Source organism: Pseudoliparis swirei, chromosome 10, assembly GCF_029220125.1.
Source record: "Pseudoliparis swirei isolate HS2019 ecotype Mariana Trench chromosome 10, NWPU_hadal_v1, whole genome shotgun sequence".
In the NCBI taxonomy this organism is placed as follows: Eukaryota; Metazoa; Chordata; class Actinopteri; order Perciformes; family Liparidae; genus Pseudoliparis; species Pseudoliparis swirei.
In genome coordinates this window covers 18,498,997-18,515,990 of record NC_079397.1, presented here as the reverse complement: position 1 = coordinate 18,515,990, position 16,994 = coordinate 18,498,997, and the positions used below count along the sequence as shown (strand labels likewise).

The 16,994-nt window shown below is 52.8% G+C and overlaps 1 protein-coding gene across 2 annotated transcripts; it reads right to left on the bottom strand.

Moving 5' to 3' along the window:
- Nucleotides 1–15,527: 15,527 nt before the first annotated feature.
- On the bottom strand, nucleotides 15,528–16,989 carry phlda1 (pleckstrin homology-like domain, family A, member 1). Of its 2 annotated transcripts, XR_008833061.1 has the most exons (2): nucleotides 16,054–16,989; nucleotides 15,528–15,725 (listed from the first exon to the last, which is right to left on the bottom strand). XR_008833061.1 is itself a non-coding variant. In XM_056425186.1 (1 exon), exon 1 carries the CDS (start codon nucleotides 16,987–16,989, stop codon nucleotides 16,558–16,560), a length of 432 nt encoding a protein of 143 aa, XP_056281161.1. In that variant the 3' UTR covers nucleotides 15,528–16,557. The 2 variants fall into 2 exon arrangements, 1 of the variants encoding a protein (XP_056281161.1); XM_056425186.1 differs by having other exon boundaries at nucleotides 15,528–16,989.
- Nucleotides 16,990–16,994: the final 5 nt, after the last annotated feature.

The following is a 16,994-nucleotide window of genomic DNA, read 5'->3' as shown; positions in this document are numbered from 1 at the left end:
TCCAGGTGCTCCAGCTGGCAGCCGATGATGGAGCCAGCCTTCCTAACCAGTTTGTTAAGACGGCTGGTGTCACCGGCTCCGATGCTGCTCCCCCAGCAGACAATGGCAAAGTGCAGCACACTGGCGACAACCGACTGGTAGAATAACTCCAGCATCTTGCTGCACACGTTGAAGGATCGAAGCTTTCTCAGGAAAAAGAGACGACAATATGGTACTACAAGCTCTCTAGTGGGGTAATATTAAGAAACAAAGATATAATCCTGTGACATTGTTCTGCAGGACTCATGCTCCCAGCTGGTGAACCCGTTCCGGTTCCTGGAGGTCTTTGAGACCTGGGGCCCAGTCATCGACGGGGACCTGATCCCAGAGAGAGCTGTGAGGGCCTTCATGAGGGGCCACTGGCAGAGAGAGAAGCCCCTGATGCTGGGTGAGACACACACACAGAGACACACAGACACACACAGAGACACACACAGAGACACACACAGAGACACACACAGAGACACACACAGAGACACACACAGAGACACACACAGAGACACACACACACAGAGACACACACAGAGACACACACACAGACACACACACAGACACACACAGAGACACACACATAGACACACACAGAGACACACAGAGACACACACAGAGACACACAGAGACACACACAGAGACACACACATAGACACACACAGAGACACACACATAGACACACACAGAGACACACACAGAGACACACACAGAGACACACATAGACACACACAGAGACACACAGACACACACAGAGACACACACAGAGACACACACAGAGACACACACAGAGACACACACAGACACACACAGAGACACACACAGAGACACACACAGAGACACACAGAGACACACACAGAGACACACACAGAGACACACAGAGACACACAGAGACACACACAGAGACACACACAGACACACACATAGACACACACAGAGACACACACAGAGACACACACAGACACACACAGCGACACACACAGTGACACACACAGACACACACAGAGACACACACAGAGACACACAGAGACACACACAGACACACACAGAGACACACACAGAGACACACACAGACACACACACAGAGACACACACAGAGACACACACAGAGACACACACAGAGACACACAAAGAGACACACAGAGACACACACATAGACACACACATAGACACACACATAGACACACACAGACACACACACAGACACACACAGAGACACACACATAGACACACACAGAGACACACACAGAGACACACACAGACACACACAGAGACACACACACACACAGACACACACACACCGTGTTGACCTCTACATGACCTCCTGGTCTCATGTTGAGTTGACTCACATCACACAGTTCTTCCCTCAGTCCTGAGGAAGTCCATAAACAACAACAGGAAGTCCATAAACAACAGCAGGAAGTCCATAAACAACAACAGGAAGTCCATAAACAACAACAGGAAGTCCATAAACAACAGCAGGAAGTCCATAAACAACAACATGAAGTCCATAAACAACAACAGGAAGTCCATAAGCAACAACATGAAGTACATAAACAACAACATGAAGTCTATAAACAACAACATGAAGTCCATAAACAACATGAAGTCTATAAACAACAACATGAAGTCTATAAACAACAGCAGGAAGTCTATAAACAACAACATGAAGTCCATAAACAACAGCAGGAAGTCCATAAACAACAACATGAAGTATATAAACAACAACATGAAGTCCATAAACAACAACATGAAGTCTATAAACAACAGCAGGATGTCCATAAACAACAACATTAAGTCTATAAACAACAACAGGAAGTCATAAACAACAGCAGGATGTCCATAAACAACAACATTAAGTCTATAAACAACAACATGAAGTATATAAACGACAACATGAAGTCCATAAACAACAACATGAAGTATATAAACAACAGCAGGAAGTCCATAAACAACAACATGAAGTATATAAACAACAACATGAAGTCCATAAACAACAACATGAAGTCTATAAACAACAGCAGGATGTCCATAAACAACAACATTAAGTCTATAAACAACAACAGGAAGTCATAAACAACAACAGGAAGTATATAAACAACAGGAAGTCATAAACAACAACAGTAAGTCTATAAATAACAACAGGAAGTCCATAAATAACAACATGAAGTCATAAACAACAACAGGAAGACTATAAACAACAACAGGAAGTCTACAAATAACAACAGGAAGTCCATAAATAACAACAGGAAGTCCATAAACAACAACAGGAAGTCATAAACAACAACAGGAAGTCTATAAAAAACAACAAGAAGTCCTAAACAACAACAGGAAGTCATAAACCAGCCTTACCGGCCCCCGCTCTGGTCCTCAGGCACCACGTTGGAGGAGGGCGTGGTCTTTGCGTTCCCTCTGGCCCCAGAGACGGTGCTACCTGCAGAGCCATGTGAGGTACCACCTGGTGGGAGGAGCTAGCATGTGAGGTACCACCTGGTGGGAGGAGCTAACATGTGAGGTACCACCTGGTGGGAGGAGCTAACATGTGAGGTACCACCTGGTGGGAGGAGCTAACATGTGAGGTACCACCTGGTGGGAGGAGCTAACATGTGAGGTACCACCTGGTGGGAGGAGCTAGCATGTGAGGTACCACCTGGTGGGAGGAGCTAACATGTGAGGTACCACCTGGTGGGAGGAGCTAGCATGTGAGGTACCACCTGGTGGGAGGAGCTAGCATGTAAGGTACCACCTGGTGGGAGGAGCTTTAGGAGGTGCTAAAGCCCATGGAGGAGATGAGGAGGTGCTAAAGCCCGTGGAGGAGATGAGGAGGTGCTAAAGCCCGTGGAGGAGATGAGGAGGTGCTAACGCCCATGGAGGAGATGAGGAGGTGCTAACGCCCGTGGAGGAGATGAGGAGGTGCTAAAGCCCGTGGAGGAGATGAGGAGGTGCTAATGCCCGTGGAGGAGATGAGGAGGTGCTAAAGCCTGTGGAGGAGATGAGGAGGTGCTAACGCCCGTGGAGGAGATGAGGAGGTGCTAACGCCCGTGGAGGAGATGAGGAGGTGCTAAAGCCCGTGGAGGAGATGAGGAGGTGCTAACGCCCGTGGAGGAGATGAGGAGGTGCTAACGCCCGTGGAGGAGATGAGGAGGTGCTAACGCCCGTGGAGGAGATGAGGAGGTGCTAATGCCCGTGGAGGAGATGAGGAGGTGCTAAAGCCCGTGGAGGAGATGAGGAGGTGCTAACGCCCGTGGATGAGATGAGGAGGTGCTAACGCCCGTGGAGGAGATGAGGAGGTGCAGGTTTTCTCCTCATCTTCTCTGTGTTTGGGATGCAGACACAGGAAGTCCTCCTCCGTCAGCAGGTGTGACAGCTAATGAGAGAGCCGGGAAAACAACAAACACAACAACAACAACAACATGATGTCATGTATTCCATACCACGAGAGTGTAACACTCGCCAGGTATTCTGAATGAATCACAAACTATATTTCTAACACTCACAGAGACGACGGAGAAGGAAGAAGAAGAAAAGCTGCAGCGGTCAGGAGGTCACACTCCTCATTAATATGCACACCTCATGCATCTCTCTTTAAAGGGCACTCCCCAGAGGTGTGTGTGTGGGGGGGGTGGAGGTGGTTGTGTTTCAGAATAACACCACCACCTCCTCCCGGGGGAACACGCCTCTCACCACCCTGATGACTGAAGGTCCCTCTGTCCCTCTCTCTGATTGGCCAGCTGTAGGAGGAGTGATGATGTCACTGCGTGGCGTTTTATTGTCGTGGCGTTCTCTGTGAACCAATGAGAAGATGTTTCATACCTTTGAGGACGTGTCGGCGTCAGTGTGTCATCAGTGATTGGCTGACGGGGCTGAACATGTGACCGTGTGCAGCTCTCAGGACATCAGGACCTTCTCTGGAGGAAACAGGGAGGTTGTGTTTCTGTCTTCACCACGGAGCGATGGAAGAGAGAGAGAGAGGGGAGAGAGGGAGAGAGAGAGACAGAGAGAGATAGGGAGAGGGGGAGAGAGAGAGGGAGAGAGGGGAGAGAGAGACAGAGAGAGAGAGACAGAGAGAGAGAGAGAGGAGAGAGAGAGAGAGAGAGAGAGAGAGAGACAGATAGAGGAGAGAGAGAGAGGAGAGAGATAGAGAGAGACAGAGAGAGAGAGGAGAGAGAGACAGATAGAGGAGAGAGAGAGAAGAGAGAGAGATAGAGAGAGAGACAGAGAGAGATTTTTATTCAAAGAAAACTTTGAACCACAATAAACCAAATTATTTTCAACACACAAACATAAATGCAGCACCAATCCTGAAAAAAAAGAGAACGTCCATGGTGCACATGCTGGACACTAAAGTCCACTGAGGACAGGAAGTGCCTCCTGCCCTCCGTCTTGAGGCTGAAGCTCCTCCCAGTGCTGAGGCTCCTCCTCTTCACTCAACCTCTCGCCCTCCTCTCCTCGTCCTCCGCCAGCAGCACCTTTCAGAGGTCACACAGGATCTTTTTGAGCCTGTAGAACTCCTGTGGCATGAAGCTCCTCTCTCGTCTTCATTGTGAGGAAAGTGGCGGACAGGAAGAACTTATCCCTGCATGGGAAGTGGTCCTCCACCTTGACGTGGTCCTCCACCTTGAAGTGGTCCTCCACCTTGAAGTGGTCCTCCACCTTGACGTGGTCCTCCACCTTGAAGTGGTCCTCCACCTTGACGTGGTCCTCCACCTTGAAGTGGTCCTCCACCTTGACGTGGTCCTCCACCTTGACGTGGTCCTCCACCTTGAAGTGGTCCTCCACCTTGAAGTGGTCCTCCACCTTGAAGTGGTCCTCCACCTTGAAGTGGTCCTCCACCTTGACGTGGTCCTCCACCTTGAAGTGATCCTCCACCTTGACGTGGTCCTCCACCTTGACGTGGGCCTCCACCTTGAAGTGGTCCTCCACCTTGAAGTGGTCCTCCACCTTGACGTGGTCCTCCACCTTGACGTGGTCCTCCACCTTGACGTGGTCCTCCACCTTGACGTGGTCCTCCACCTTGACGTGGTCCTCCACCTTGAAGTGATCCTCCACCTTGACGTGGTCTCCACCTTGAAGTGGTCCTCCACCTTGAAGTGATCCTCCACCTTGACGTGGTCTCCACCTTGACGTGGTCCTCCACCTTGAAGTGGTCCTCCACCTTGAAGTGATCCTCCACCTTGACGTGGTCTCCACCTTGACGTGATCCTCCACCTTGAAGTGGTCCTCCACCTTGAAGTGATCCTCCACCTTGACGTGGTCTCCACCTTGAAGTGGTCCTCCACCTTGACGTGGTCCTCCACCTTGACGTGGTCCTCCACCTTGAAGTGATCCTCCACCTTGACGTGGTCCTCCACCTTGACGTGGTCCTCCACCTTCACGTGGTCCTCCACCTTGACGTGGTCTCCACCTTGAAGTGGTCCTCCACCTTGACGTGGTCCTCCACCTTGACGTGGTCCTCCACCTTGACGTGGTCCTCCACCTTGACGTGGTCCTCCACCTTGACGTGGTCTCCACCTTCGTGGTCCTCCACCTTGCGTGGTCCTCCACCTGACGTGGTCCTCCACCTTGGTGGTCCTCCACCTTGGCGTGGTCCTCCACCTTGACGTGGTCCTCCACCTTGACGTGGTCTCCACCTTGAAGTGGTCCTCCACCTTGACGTGGTCCTCCACCTTGACGTGGGAGGAGGGAGGAGGAGGGAGGTGGAAGGAGGTGGAGGGAGGTGGAAGGAGGTGGAGGGAGGTGGAGGCAGGTGGGGGGAGGTGGAGGGAGGAGGAGGGAGGGGGAGGAGGGAGGTGGAGGGAGGTGGGGGGAGGTGGAGGGAGGAGGAGGGAGGTGGAGGCAGGTGGAGGGAGGTGGAGGGAGGTGGAGGTACGAGGAGGGAGTAGGAGGGAGGTGGAGGGAGGTGGGGGAGGTGGAGGAGCAGGAGGAGGTGGAGGAGGTGGAGGGAGGTGGAGGAGGAGGAGGGAGGTGGAGAGAGGTGGAGGCAGGTGGGGGGAGGTGGAGGGAGGAGGAGGGAGGAGGAGGGAGGAGGTGGAGGGAGGTGGAGGCAGGTGGGGGGAGGTGGAGGGAGGAGGAGGGAGGTGGAGGCAGGTGGGGGGAGGTGGAGGGAGGTGGAGGGACGAGGAGGCAGGTGGGGAGGTGGAGGGAGGTGGAGGGGCGAGGAGGGAGGTGGAGGGAGGTGGGGGGAGGTGGAGGGAGGAGGAGGGAGGAGGAGGGAGGTGGAGGGAGGTGGAGGGAGGAGGAGGGAGGTGGAGAGAGGTGGAGGGAGGAGGAGGGAAGTGGAGGGAGGAGGAGGGAGGAGGAGGGAGGAGGGAAGTGGAGGAGGAGGAGGGAGGTGGAGGGAGGAGGAGGGAGGTGGAGGGAGGTGGAGGGAGGAGGAGGGAGGTGGAGGGAGGAGGAGGGAGGTGGAGGGAGGTGGAGGGAGGAGGAGGGAGGTGGAGTCCTCACTGGTCCCATTCATGAAGCAGAAACACACACAGATGATTCTCGGCTTTTGAGGACGACCATGAAGCTGTGGATGAAGCTCGTATTCATGTCCCACTCTGGCAGAGCCTCGAGAACGCTGCTGGACCAGAGGCCTTCAGGCGGGTCCAACACCAGAGGCCTTCAGGCAGGTCCAAGACCAGAGGCCTTCAGGCGGGTCCAAAACCAGAGGCCTTCAGGCGGGTCCAACACCAGAGGCCTTCAGGCGGGTCCAAAACCAGAGGCTTTCAGGCTGGTCCAACACCAGAGGCCTTCAGGCGGGTCCAAGACCAGAGGCCTTCAGGCGGGTCCAACACCAGAGGCCTTCAGGCGGGTCCAAGACCAGAGGCCTTCAGGCGGGTCCAACACCAGAGGCCTTCAGGCGGGTCCAAGACCAGAGGCCTTCAGGCGGGTCCAAAACCAGAGGCCTTCAGGCGGGTCCAAAACCAGAGGCTTTCAGGCTGGTCCAACACCAGAGGCCTTCAGGCGGGTCCAAGACCAGAGGCCTTCAGGCGGGTCCAACACCAGAGGCCTTCAGGCGGGTCCAACACCAGAGGCCTTCAGGCGGGTCCAAGACCAGAGGCCTTCAGGCGGGTCCAACACCAGAGGCCTTCAGGCGGGTCCAAGACCAGAGGCCATCAGATGGGTCCAACACCAGAGGTCTTCAGATGGGTCCAACACCAGAGGCCATCAGATGGGTCCAACACCAGAGGCCTTCAGATGGGTCCAAGACCAGAGGCCTTCAGGCGGGTCCAAGACCAGAGGCCTTCAGATGGGTCCAAGACCAGAGGCCTTCAGGCGGGTCCAACACCAGAGGCCTTCAGATGGGTCCAAGACCAGAGGCCTTCAGACTTCTTAGGTCATGAGATGACCTGTTGGAGCCTCATCACTGTTCTTGGAGATGAAGATGAAGATGAGTTCCTCTCCTCCCAGCTGAAGTCCTTCGGGGTGCTTTTGTGTATCTGTGACGGATGAGAACACCTTTGAGTCCTCTGAGGGCTTTATGTCACCGGCTGGACGGTCTCCACGAGTCCAGTGGAAGAACGTATCTCCACTTCCCCCCACTAGAGGCGCTGTGACGGCTTCAGGCCTGAGTCAGCAGAACACTGTGGCTCCACAGGAGCTTCACCCTCCAAGACATCCAGCTGCATGCTGAGTGTGTTCCTGAGGGCTCAAAGGACTCTCAGTCCATCCCAGTGAGGGCGCAGCGAGGAGCTGGAGCAGCCGGCAGGAGGAAGGAGGCGTGTTGGAGCCAGTGGCGGCTGGTGACATTTTTTGGGTGGGGGGGGGCGCAGTTGGGCGACGTGGTTTAAATATCACTCAACAATGAGAAGAAAAGAGGTTTTGAGTAGAATATAGTAAAAAACAAAGCTTTATTTCAAGAACACAGCGTGCTCAACACGGTCCAACAACAACTAAACACACTGTGACTTTAGAGGTTCAGAGCAGCTTTAAGGAACATTGGGTTGGGTTTCAGAGGTTTGCAAAATAAAAGAGTTTCACCCTCACATGAAAGAGGTTCAGAGCAGAATAGAGCCAGAGAGATCACATGTTACATTGGGTGACAGAGCAGAGCCACTACTTTAAAGACAAGTAGCTCCTCTCTTTAAAGGTCTTCTCCATAACTCTCTGGTTAAAGTCATCATGTCTGTAACCAGCCTCCATTATTCTGGAGGGAATGTGTCTGTTTCAGAACTTCTTCCTTGTGTTTCGATGCAGTTCGGTCTCCTTCTCCTGACTGTAAACAGGGTTAGCTTCAGGCTGTTAGCTCGTTAGCTTCAGGCTGTTAGCTAGTTAGCTCCATGCTGTTAGCTAGATGCTGCGTTAACATTCGTGCTTTACACTTGTCTGCAGCTCTTTAGATCCCTCCCCCCGTTGTAGTCCAGAGAGTTTCAGTCCCTTTGGAACAACAGACAGGGGAAACTAAACAGCATTACTCACTGAGCTCCAGCTAACAGCTCCGTTAGCAACCTGCTCCCGTAGCTCCGTAGAGCTCTCTGGGCTGAGGGAACATAAAGGTCTCTGATTGGCCGATTACTCCAGTCACGTGAAATAATAAAACGATGTCATTGGCCAGAGCGCACATGTTTGCGCCCCAAGATTCACGTTTCATCCTCCAATGAGAATCCGTCCTTGCCGAAACGACTGAAATGTTTGCTCGCTCCCGTACACACACGTTGGGCCGGTGTCCCGTAAAGGGGGCGGGGCTTCTCTCCGTGAGGATGAGTGGCGATATATTATATTTTTTCACATTAACGTAAGTGGTTGTTGACAGGCTGACTGTCTCCCACACACATTTAGCGCGTCAACACGGTATATTTACTATTTAAATGATTTGGTATATAATGTTTTTTGACAGGATATATTATATTTGTTTCTTCTTCTTTTTTTTTCATCTCAAAATTTTAAGAGGGGCGGCGCACTAGCGCCCCCTATGGACGCACCGCCACTGGTTGGAGCCACGGTGAACCGTGACTCACACTTCGACCAGCGAGGTGTAACGTCTTTACGTTGTCATTAGTGTCGTCTTCTGAAAGTGTCGCTCCACAATGAGGAGGCTGCTCCAGAAGAAGCTGTCCTGAGGAGGCAGGGTCGAGGCCTCCAGTTCAGCGTTTGGGTTGTCGCCATCTTGGCTTTTGAAATGTTTTCCTTTATGGTCTGTGTGACTCTAAATGACCATAATGTACCAAATGATGACATCATGCTGTATAGAAGACTAGAAACTAGAGACTGAGACATAAACTCATGTTTATAATGTTTACTGAGGGAAGTAGAGTCACGATATAGACTTCTATACAACCAGAGGAGCCCCCTGGTGGTCAGGAGGGAGAATGCATCTTTAAGACATGAAGCATAGACTTCTATACAACCAGAGGAGTCGCCCCCTGGTGGTCAGGAGGGAGAATGCATCTTTAAGACATGAAGCATAGACTTCTATACAACCAGAGGAGTCTCCCCCTGGTGGTCAGGAGAGAGAATGCAGCTTTAAGACATGAAGCATAGACTTCTATACAACCAGAGGAGTCTCCCCCTGGTGGTCAGGAGAGAGAATGCATCTTTAAGACATGAAGCATAGACTTCTAAACAACCAGAGGAGTCTCCCCCTGGTGGTCAGGAGAGAGAATGCATCTTTAAGACATGAAGCATAGACTTCTATACAACCAGAGGAGTCTCCCCCTGGTGGTCAGGAGAGAGAATGCATCTTTAAGACATGAAGCATAGACTTATATACAACCAGAGGAGTCTCCCCCTGGTGGTCAGGAGAGAGAATGCATCTTTAAGACATGAAGCATAGACTTCTATACAACCAGAGGAGTCTCCCCCTGGTGGTCAGGAGGGAGAATGCATCTTTAAGACATGAAGGATAGACTTCTAAACAACCAGAGGAGTCTCCCCCTGGTGGTCAGGAGAGAGAATGCATCTTTAAGACATGAAGCATAGACTTCTATACAACCAGAGGAGTCTCCCCCTGGTGGTCAGGAGAGAGAATGCATCTTTAAGACATGAAGCATAGACTTCTATACAACCAGAGGAGTCTCCCCCTGGTGGTCAGGAGAGAATGCATCTTTAAGACATGAAGCATAGACTTCTAAACAACCAGAGGAGTCTCCCCCTGGTGGTCAGGAGAGAGAATGCATCTTTAAGACATGAAGCATAGACTTCTAAACAACCAGAGGAGTCTCCCCCTGGTGGTCAGGAGAGAGAATGCATCTTTCAGACATGGCTTCCCTCTTCAAACCGGATGTTCTCTGTTGGTGGGATGCAGGTAAACAGTCTGTCGAGTGTTGGCCAAAAGGCCAACTGGGAACCCTCCAGCTTGATTCAGCTTGTTACTGGTTCAGAGTTGCTAATCGGCCTGTGAACACAGAGGAAGTCCTGCCGTGCGTATCCGGACACAGCGGCTCACCCAGACAGTCTGTTGCCCCTAGAGGACGAATCACACGCCAGCTACTGGGCTCTGCGTCGGGCCTGGACTGATGTCTGGTTCAGAGCTTCCATCGCATGGCTCAGACTACTGAGGTTCAGACAACAGGCTCCAGACCCTCTGCCAGGCGTGATGACGGATGTCGTTGAGCATGAGAGTAAACACAAGCTGCTGCTGAGGAAACCCTCCAGACCGGCTGCTCGAGACGGGAGTCCCCTGGGGGGCGTCGCCCTCGCGTCATCTGCAGCTTTGAGAAAACACACAACAACCAATGAGCAGGAGGACAGTGAGGGAACGAGGTGTGTGTGGGCGTCATGTGGGAGGCGTCTGCACGGTGACAGCTCGACACCGCCCAGCATGACACATGAAACCAGTCAGACCCGGTCAGCAGCTAGCAGGACGTGTTCCGCTCCCTCCAGACTCTAAAGGCTTCAAGCCACTGGGCAGCTCAGCCGTCTGCCGTCCTCACGATGCTTTGCTATCGCTAACACGTATAGCTCCAGGGACGAGCTACGTGCTAAACGTGCTAAACGTGCTAAATCAGAGTAGCAGGTTTACTGAGGTGACGGCTCTTTGTGTCTCTGGTGGGAGGAGCCATCAGGCCACAACATGGAGACCTCCTGCTCCTCCTCCTCCTCCTGCTCCTCCTCCCCCTCCTCCTTCTCCTCCTCCTCCTCCTCCTCCTCCTCCTCCTTCCCCTGCTCCTCCTGCTCCTCCTCCTCCTGCTCCTCCTCCTCCCCCTCCTCCTTCTCCTCCTTTTCCTCATCCTCCTTCCCCTGGTCCTCCTCCTCCCCCTCTTCCTGCTCCTCCTCCTGGTCCTCCTCCTCCCCCTCCTCCTGCTCCTCCTTCTCCTCCTTTTCCTTCTCCTCCTCCTCCCCCTTCTCCTCCTTTTCCTTCTCCTCCTTTTCCTCCCCCTCCTCCTTCTCCTTCTTCTCCTCCTCCTCCTCCTCCTCCTCCTCCTCCTCCCACGCTGCTCTCTCCTCAGCATTCATAAATGTGACAGCATCGTTCCAGAGAGACAAATGGCTGCACCTGTCTGAGTGTTAGGAGGAGGGGGGAGGGGGGGGGGGGGTTGACAGGAAGTGATGAAGTGTGTTGGATGACAGGGTGACATTGGAAGATCCCTTCTATTCCATCCCTCTCTTCCACTACTCACTCAGTGTGCTCCTCCCCCCCCCTCCCTTAGGCCCCTCCCCCCTCTGTGAGGGTCCACGGCGCCCATCGGTGCTCCAGAGAGTCACACATGTTCCCAACGGGGCGTGATGAGGAAATTGTCCTCCTCCACAACGGGGGGGGGGGGGGGGGGCTGACAGTAGGCAAGGAGAGGAAAGGAGGAGACAGGAGAGGAAATGAAAGAGAGGAAGATGACATTGATGGAAGAGACAAGAGAGATGATGGGGAAAATACAGAGCTGAGGAGAAGAGGAGGAGAAGAGGAGCAGAGGAGAGGAGGAGGAGAAGCAGAGGAGGGGCAGAGGAGGAGGAGAGGAGAGGAGGGGAGGTGCAATGATGAAGGGGGAAATGAAAGTGGTAAAAATAAGAAACAATAAAAGAGAGATAAAGGAAGGTGTGAGGGGAGAAAGAAGAAGGGAATGAAAGGAAGGAGAGGAAAGTCAGCGAGAATTACAGATGTGACGAGAGAAGAGGATGAGAGGAGAGGATGAGAGAAGAGGATGAGAGGAGAGGAGAGGATGAGAGGAGAGGATGAGAGAAAAGGAGAGGATGAGAAGAGAGAAGAGGATGAGAGGAGGAGAGGATGAGAGAAGAGGATGAGAGGAGAGGAGAGGATGAGAGGAGAGGATGAGAGGAGAGGAGAGGATGAGAGAAAAGGAGAGGATGAGAAGAGAGAAGAGGATGAGAGGAGAGGAGAGGATGAGAGAAAAGGAGAGGATGAGAAGAGAGAAGAGGATGAGAGGAGAGACTTTTCATTGTTCCCAATGAGCCTAAAGGAGGGGGCGGAGCTCACTCTTCAGTCACATACCTCTGGTCCCCACTAGGGGGCGGAGCTCACCTGACCTCTACACACAAGTCAGCAGATCCCTTGCACCACGTGGACAGCTCTGGGTCACCTCCTGGTTCTCAACATGGGAGGTGATCTCCTCCCAGACCTGATCAGCTGGTACTAGAAGACCTCCCAGACCTGGAGACCCACGGGGAGGACCAGGAAGTGGCACAGAGACCAGCTGGAGTGGACTTGAAGCTGTGTGCTGGTATTGATCCATCTCCAGGAGAACAATGAGAGGATCCAACTCCAGAGACCCTCCAGGAGAGAGACCCTCTAGAGACCCTCTAGAGACCCCCATGGAGAGAGAGACCCCCATGGAGCCGTTGAAGTCAAACCGGTCTGGGCTCCACACGTCATCTCATTTGCATATTTTGGGCCGTGGGGCTCCCGGAGGAGACTCCCCGTGTACCGGAGGTGTTATTCAATTCAATTCAATTCAGTTTATTTGTATAGCCCAATTTCACAAATTACTAATGTGTCTCGGAGTGCTTTACAATCTGTACACAAAGACATCCCTGCCCCAAAACCTCACATCGGATCAGGAAAAACTCCCAAATAACCCTTCAGGGGGGAAAAAGGGAAGAAACCTGGAGGAGAGCAACAGAGGAGGATCCCTCTCCAGGATGGACAGAACAATAGATGTAATGTGTACAGAAGGACAGATTAGAGTTCAATACATTCAATGAATATGACAGAGTGTATGAATAGTTCATAGTAGGCATATTCCACGATGGAGACCTCCACGGTCCATCAGGCAGATGGCGGTGGGGAGGAGGAGTGGGCGGAGTCTCAACAGTGGGCGGAGTCTCAACAGGACAGTGGCGTAGTCAGGAGCAGGAATTCCACGACCCAGACCTCGATGATCCATCAGCAGATAGGATCTATGCCGTCTCATAGGGTCCGATGACCCCATGAGACGTGAAGTCAAAAGGACTCCGGGGAGAAAGAGTTAGTAAGGTGTGATGGAGAGATGAACATTCATCCTTAAGGAGAGAAAGAAAAAAGGAGACCTGAGCTGTTCAAACACACGGAGCTCAGCGATTGGCTGACACACAACTGGCCTATCGGTGACCTTGAAGACGGGATGAGGTCAAGTCCTGTGTATGTGTGTGTGTGTGTGTGTGTGTGTGTGTGTCTGTGTGTGTATGTGTGTGTGTGTGTGTGTGTGTGTGTTTGTGTGTGTGTATGTGGGTGTGTGTGTGTGTATGTGTCTGTGTGTGCATGTGTGTGTGTGTTTGTGTATGTGTGTGTTTGTGTCTGTGTGTGTCTGTGTGTGTATGTGTGTGTGTCTGTGTGTTTGTGTATTTGTGTCTGTGTGTGTGTTTGTGTATGTGTGTGTGTTTGTGTGTGTGTCTGTGTGTGTGTTTGTGTGTGTGTGTGTATGTGTGTGTGTGTGTTTGTGTGTCTGTGTGTGTGTATGTGTGTGTGTATCATCTGCGTGACTGCTTGTGTTTGTACTGTCTGTGTGTATTTTGTGTCCAGGAGTTTGCAGCTGACAGTTATACAGAGGAGAGATGTTTACTGTGCGTGTTAGTGTGTGCGTGTGTGTGTGCGTGTCTGTGTGTGCGTGTGTGTGTTGTTCTCCTGCTTGAATGTCTTCCATGGTCTGCTGACATCAGACATGGCGTCTCCCTGGTTCCTCTGACCTCTGACCTCTGACCCTCCATGAAGCTGAAGGCCTCCTTCCCATCCTGAACGTGAGGCGGTCACCATGTTGAAGGACAGCAGTGGTCTCTGCCTCTGAGGTCAGCTGACTCTCGTGCTGCTGTTTCATTGGCTGCTGCTTTGGGCACACTTTGATATGATATCCCACAATGCAAAGCGTTCCTACTATGTGATGATGCTTCTGTGACCGTGTGACAAACTTCCACAGGGAAGACGCTCAAACGCACAGATGTACGGACATCGTTGGCCGTTGCCACGGTAACGCTCACTCGTTTCCCCCCCAAAGAGTGTGCGTGTGTGTGTGTGTGGACAAAAGCCAGAGCTCTGAGTCGCTCATGTTACATTAAGAGTGTTTATGTCCACATAAAGTTCACTATTCAACATGAATGTGCACATGACGCTTCCTTTGTGTTCTTCTTAAATTTTACACTTCGGATCTCGCTACCGACACTTCCGATCTCGCTACCGACACTTCCGATCTCGCTTCCGACACTTCCGATCTCGCTACCGACACTTCCGATCTCGCTACCGACACTTCCGATCTCGCTACCGACACTTCCGATCTCCCTACCGACAATTACGATCTCGCAACCGACCCTTCTGACCATGCGACCGACACATGACATCACAGATGTGACTTCATCGGCTGTCGGGCCGCTCGTGCATTTCCATTCTGGATGCTGTGACCAGGTTACACGTTGAATGTAGCTTCAGTGTGGAGAACTTCTTCCCTCCAGCAGCACGTCTACGGGATGAGGTCATGTGACCTGCACGTCTACGGGATGAGGTCATGTGACCTGCACGTCTACGGGATGAGGTCATGTGACCTGCACGTCTACGGGATGAGCTCATGTGACCTGCACGTCTACGGGATGAGGTCATGTGACCTGCACGTCTACGGGATGAGGTCATGTGACCTGCACGTCTACGGGATGAGGTCATGTGACCTGCACATCTACGGGATGAGGTCATGTGACCTGCGTTTGATTGAATGAGCTCAGCGCTCAGAGGGAGGAGCCTGTGCTCCTGACATTACGAGCTGGCACCCAATCTGAGCGGCAACAACTGGCAGTTCCACATTTAGACCAGGAAACAAGGGTTCTGCAGCACGACGACCCCGATGACCCCCCAGGGTCACACCGGGAGAAACCACACGGGTCTGATTGTCGCTTTCTTTTCATGGAATAGATCTCAGGGTGAAATGATAAAGAGCACGGCTACAGAGTCCTGACGGCAGCAGGGAGGATGTGGAGAGGAGGCCACGCCCCTTACCGGTGACACAGCACACGGTCAGCCAATAGGAAACCACATGAGGACGTCTCCTCACAGAACCACGGCCCAGGGACCCGGGACCCCTCCCTGTCGCCAACAGAGTAACTCCTTGTTCCCAAAGGACGGTGCAGCACGTGGGCTTCTGGTTCCGTTAGCAACAAACACACCGAGCATCCATCAGCAACACCACTTTATAGAAAACATATGTACATCCAATAAATAAGAGACAACCGCAGACAGTAGAGTCCAGTAGAGTTCTCAGGCTTCAGTCCATCTGCCTCTGTGTTGAAGAGCTGCTGGACACCAGGAAGACTTCGCCTGGAGGGGGCGGGGGACCCTCGTCCGTACGTAGCATACGGAGGCTCACGTTTAACTGAGGAAACATTTATTCATTACAGAAGTTAAATAAGCATGCGAGTGGACAGGATTTAGACCCCCCAACATGTTTTTTAGACACCAAAACAGGAAGTCTCTAAAATGGGTTTTAACATTTCACTTTTGTACTATTTGATTAATTTAACCGTTTTGTTTTTTTAAGTTCTTCTCAAATGATTTTTCTGTTAACCTAAAAATAATAATATTAAAGTATAAATACACTACAACCCGCTCAACAGAACACATGTCATAAATTATAAACATTAAAATGTGAACTCTACAGCTAAAATCCCCAAATTCTTGTAAAAATACAAAAGAGCTTTGACCTCCAGACGTGTGTCCTGTGGTTCATGTGGAGGACACGTTGAACCAGTGGAGGTTCAGACCGTCAACACGCCGCTCCACACGTCTGTGGACGCGTCTCCATGAGCTTCAACGTCAGGATTCTTCTTCAGGCATCAGAGTCGAGTTCTCAGAACAGAGACGTCAACAGAGTCGAGTCAGCAGGTGCACCCAGAGGAGGAGCTGCAGGGGGGGGGGGGGCAGGCAGGTGTGTGTGTGTGTGTGCAGGCAGGTGTATGTGTGCAGGTAGGTAGGCGTGCGTGCGTGCGTGCAGGCCTCCAGAGGTCCACACGTCCCTGCTCCGCCAGAGTGGATCCACTTGGTCCCTTCACGTCCTCTGAGGGTCCGTGAGACCCGGAGTCCTCGTTCTTATCCGGGGAACAAATACAACGAAACCCGGGTCCGTCCCGTGCGAGGGGATTCGCGGGGGACCCCCGGACCCCCCCGGACCCCCTCCCCTAAATGCCGTCCGTCGTCCCCGCCGCGGGTCACGCGACGTGCGGCGCGCTGCGGGCCGCCTTGTGGCCGAGCAGCTGCTGCTTCTGCCGGGTGGACTTGACGGCCAGGACCGCCTGGCGGTTCTTGTAGCGGACCATCTGCAGCGTGATCTCCGCGTTCCAGCCCTCGTCCTGCGGGCACCTGAAGTCGATCTCCCGGCCCTCCGCCATGACCACCGTGAAGTACACGTACTTGCCCTTCCGCTCCACGCAGTCCAGCGTCTTCATGCCGGAGAAGTGCAGCTCCTTGGGCCGGCCGGCCGCGTCCCCCGCGCCGGGCCGCTGCTCGAGCTGCTTCGGCGGCAGCAGCAGCACGCCGTCCTCCGTCAGCACGCAGCGCTTCTTCTTCCACAGCTGCAGCAGCCCGTCGCTGCGCTTCTCCAGCAGCCCCACCTTCAGCACCTTCCTCCCGCTCTCCGGCATCGTCG

Bases quoted from the DNA above. Each gene is read 5' to 3' on its own strand.
- phlda1 (XM_056425186.1), bottom strand. From the start codon at position 16,989: ATGCCGGAGAGCGGGAGGAAGGTGCTGAAGGTGGGGCTGCTGGAGAAG.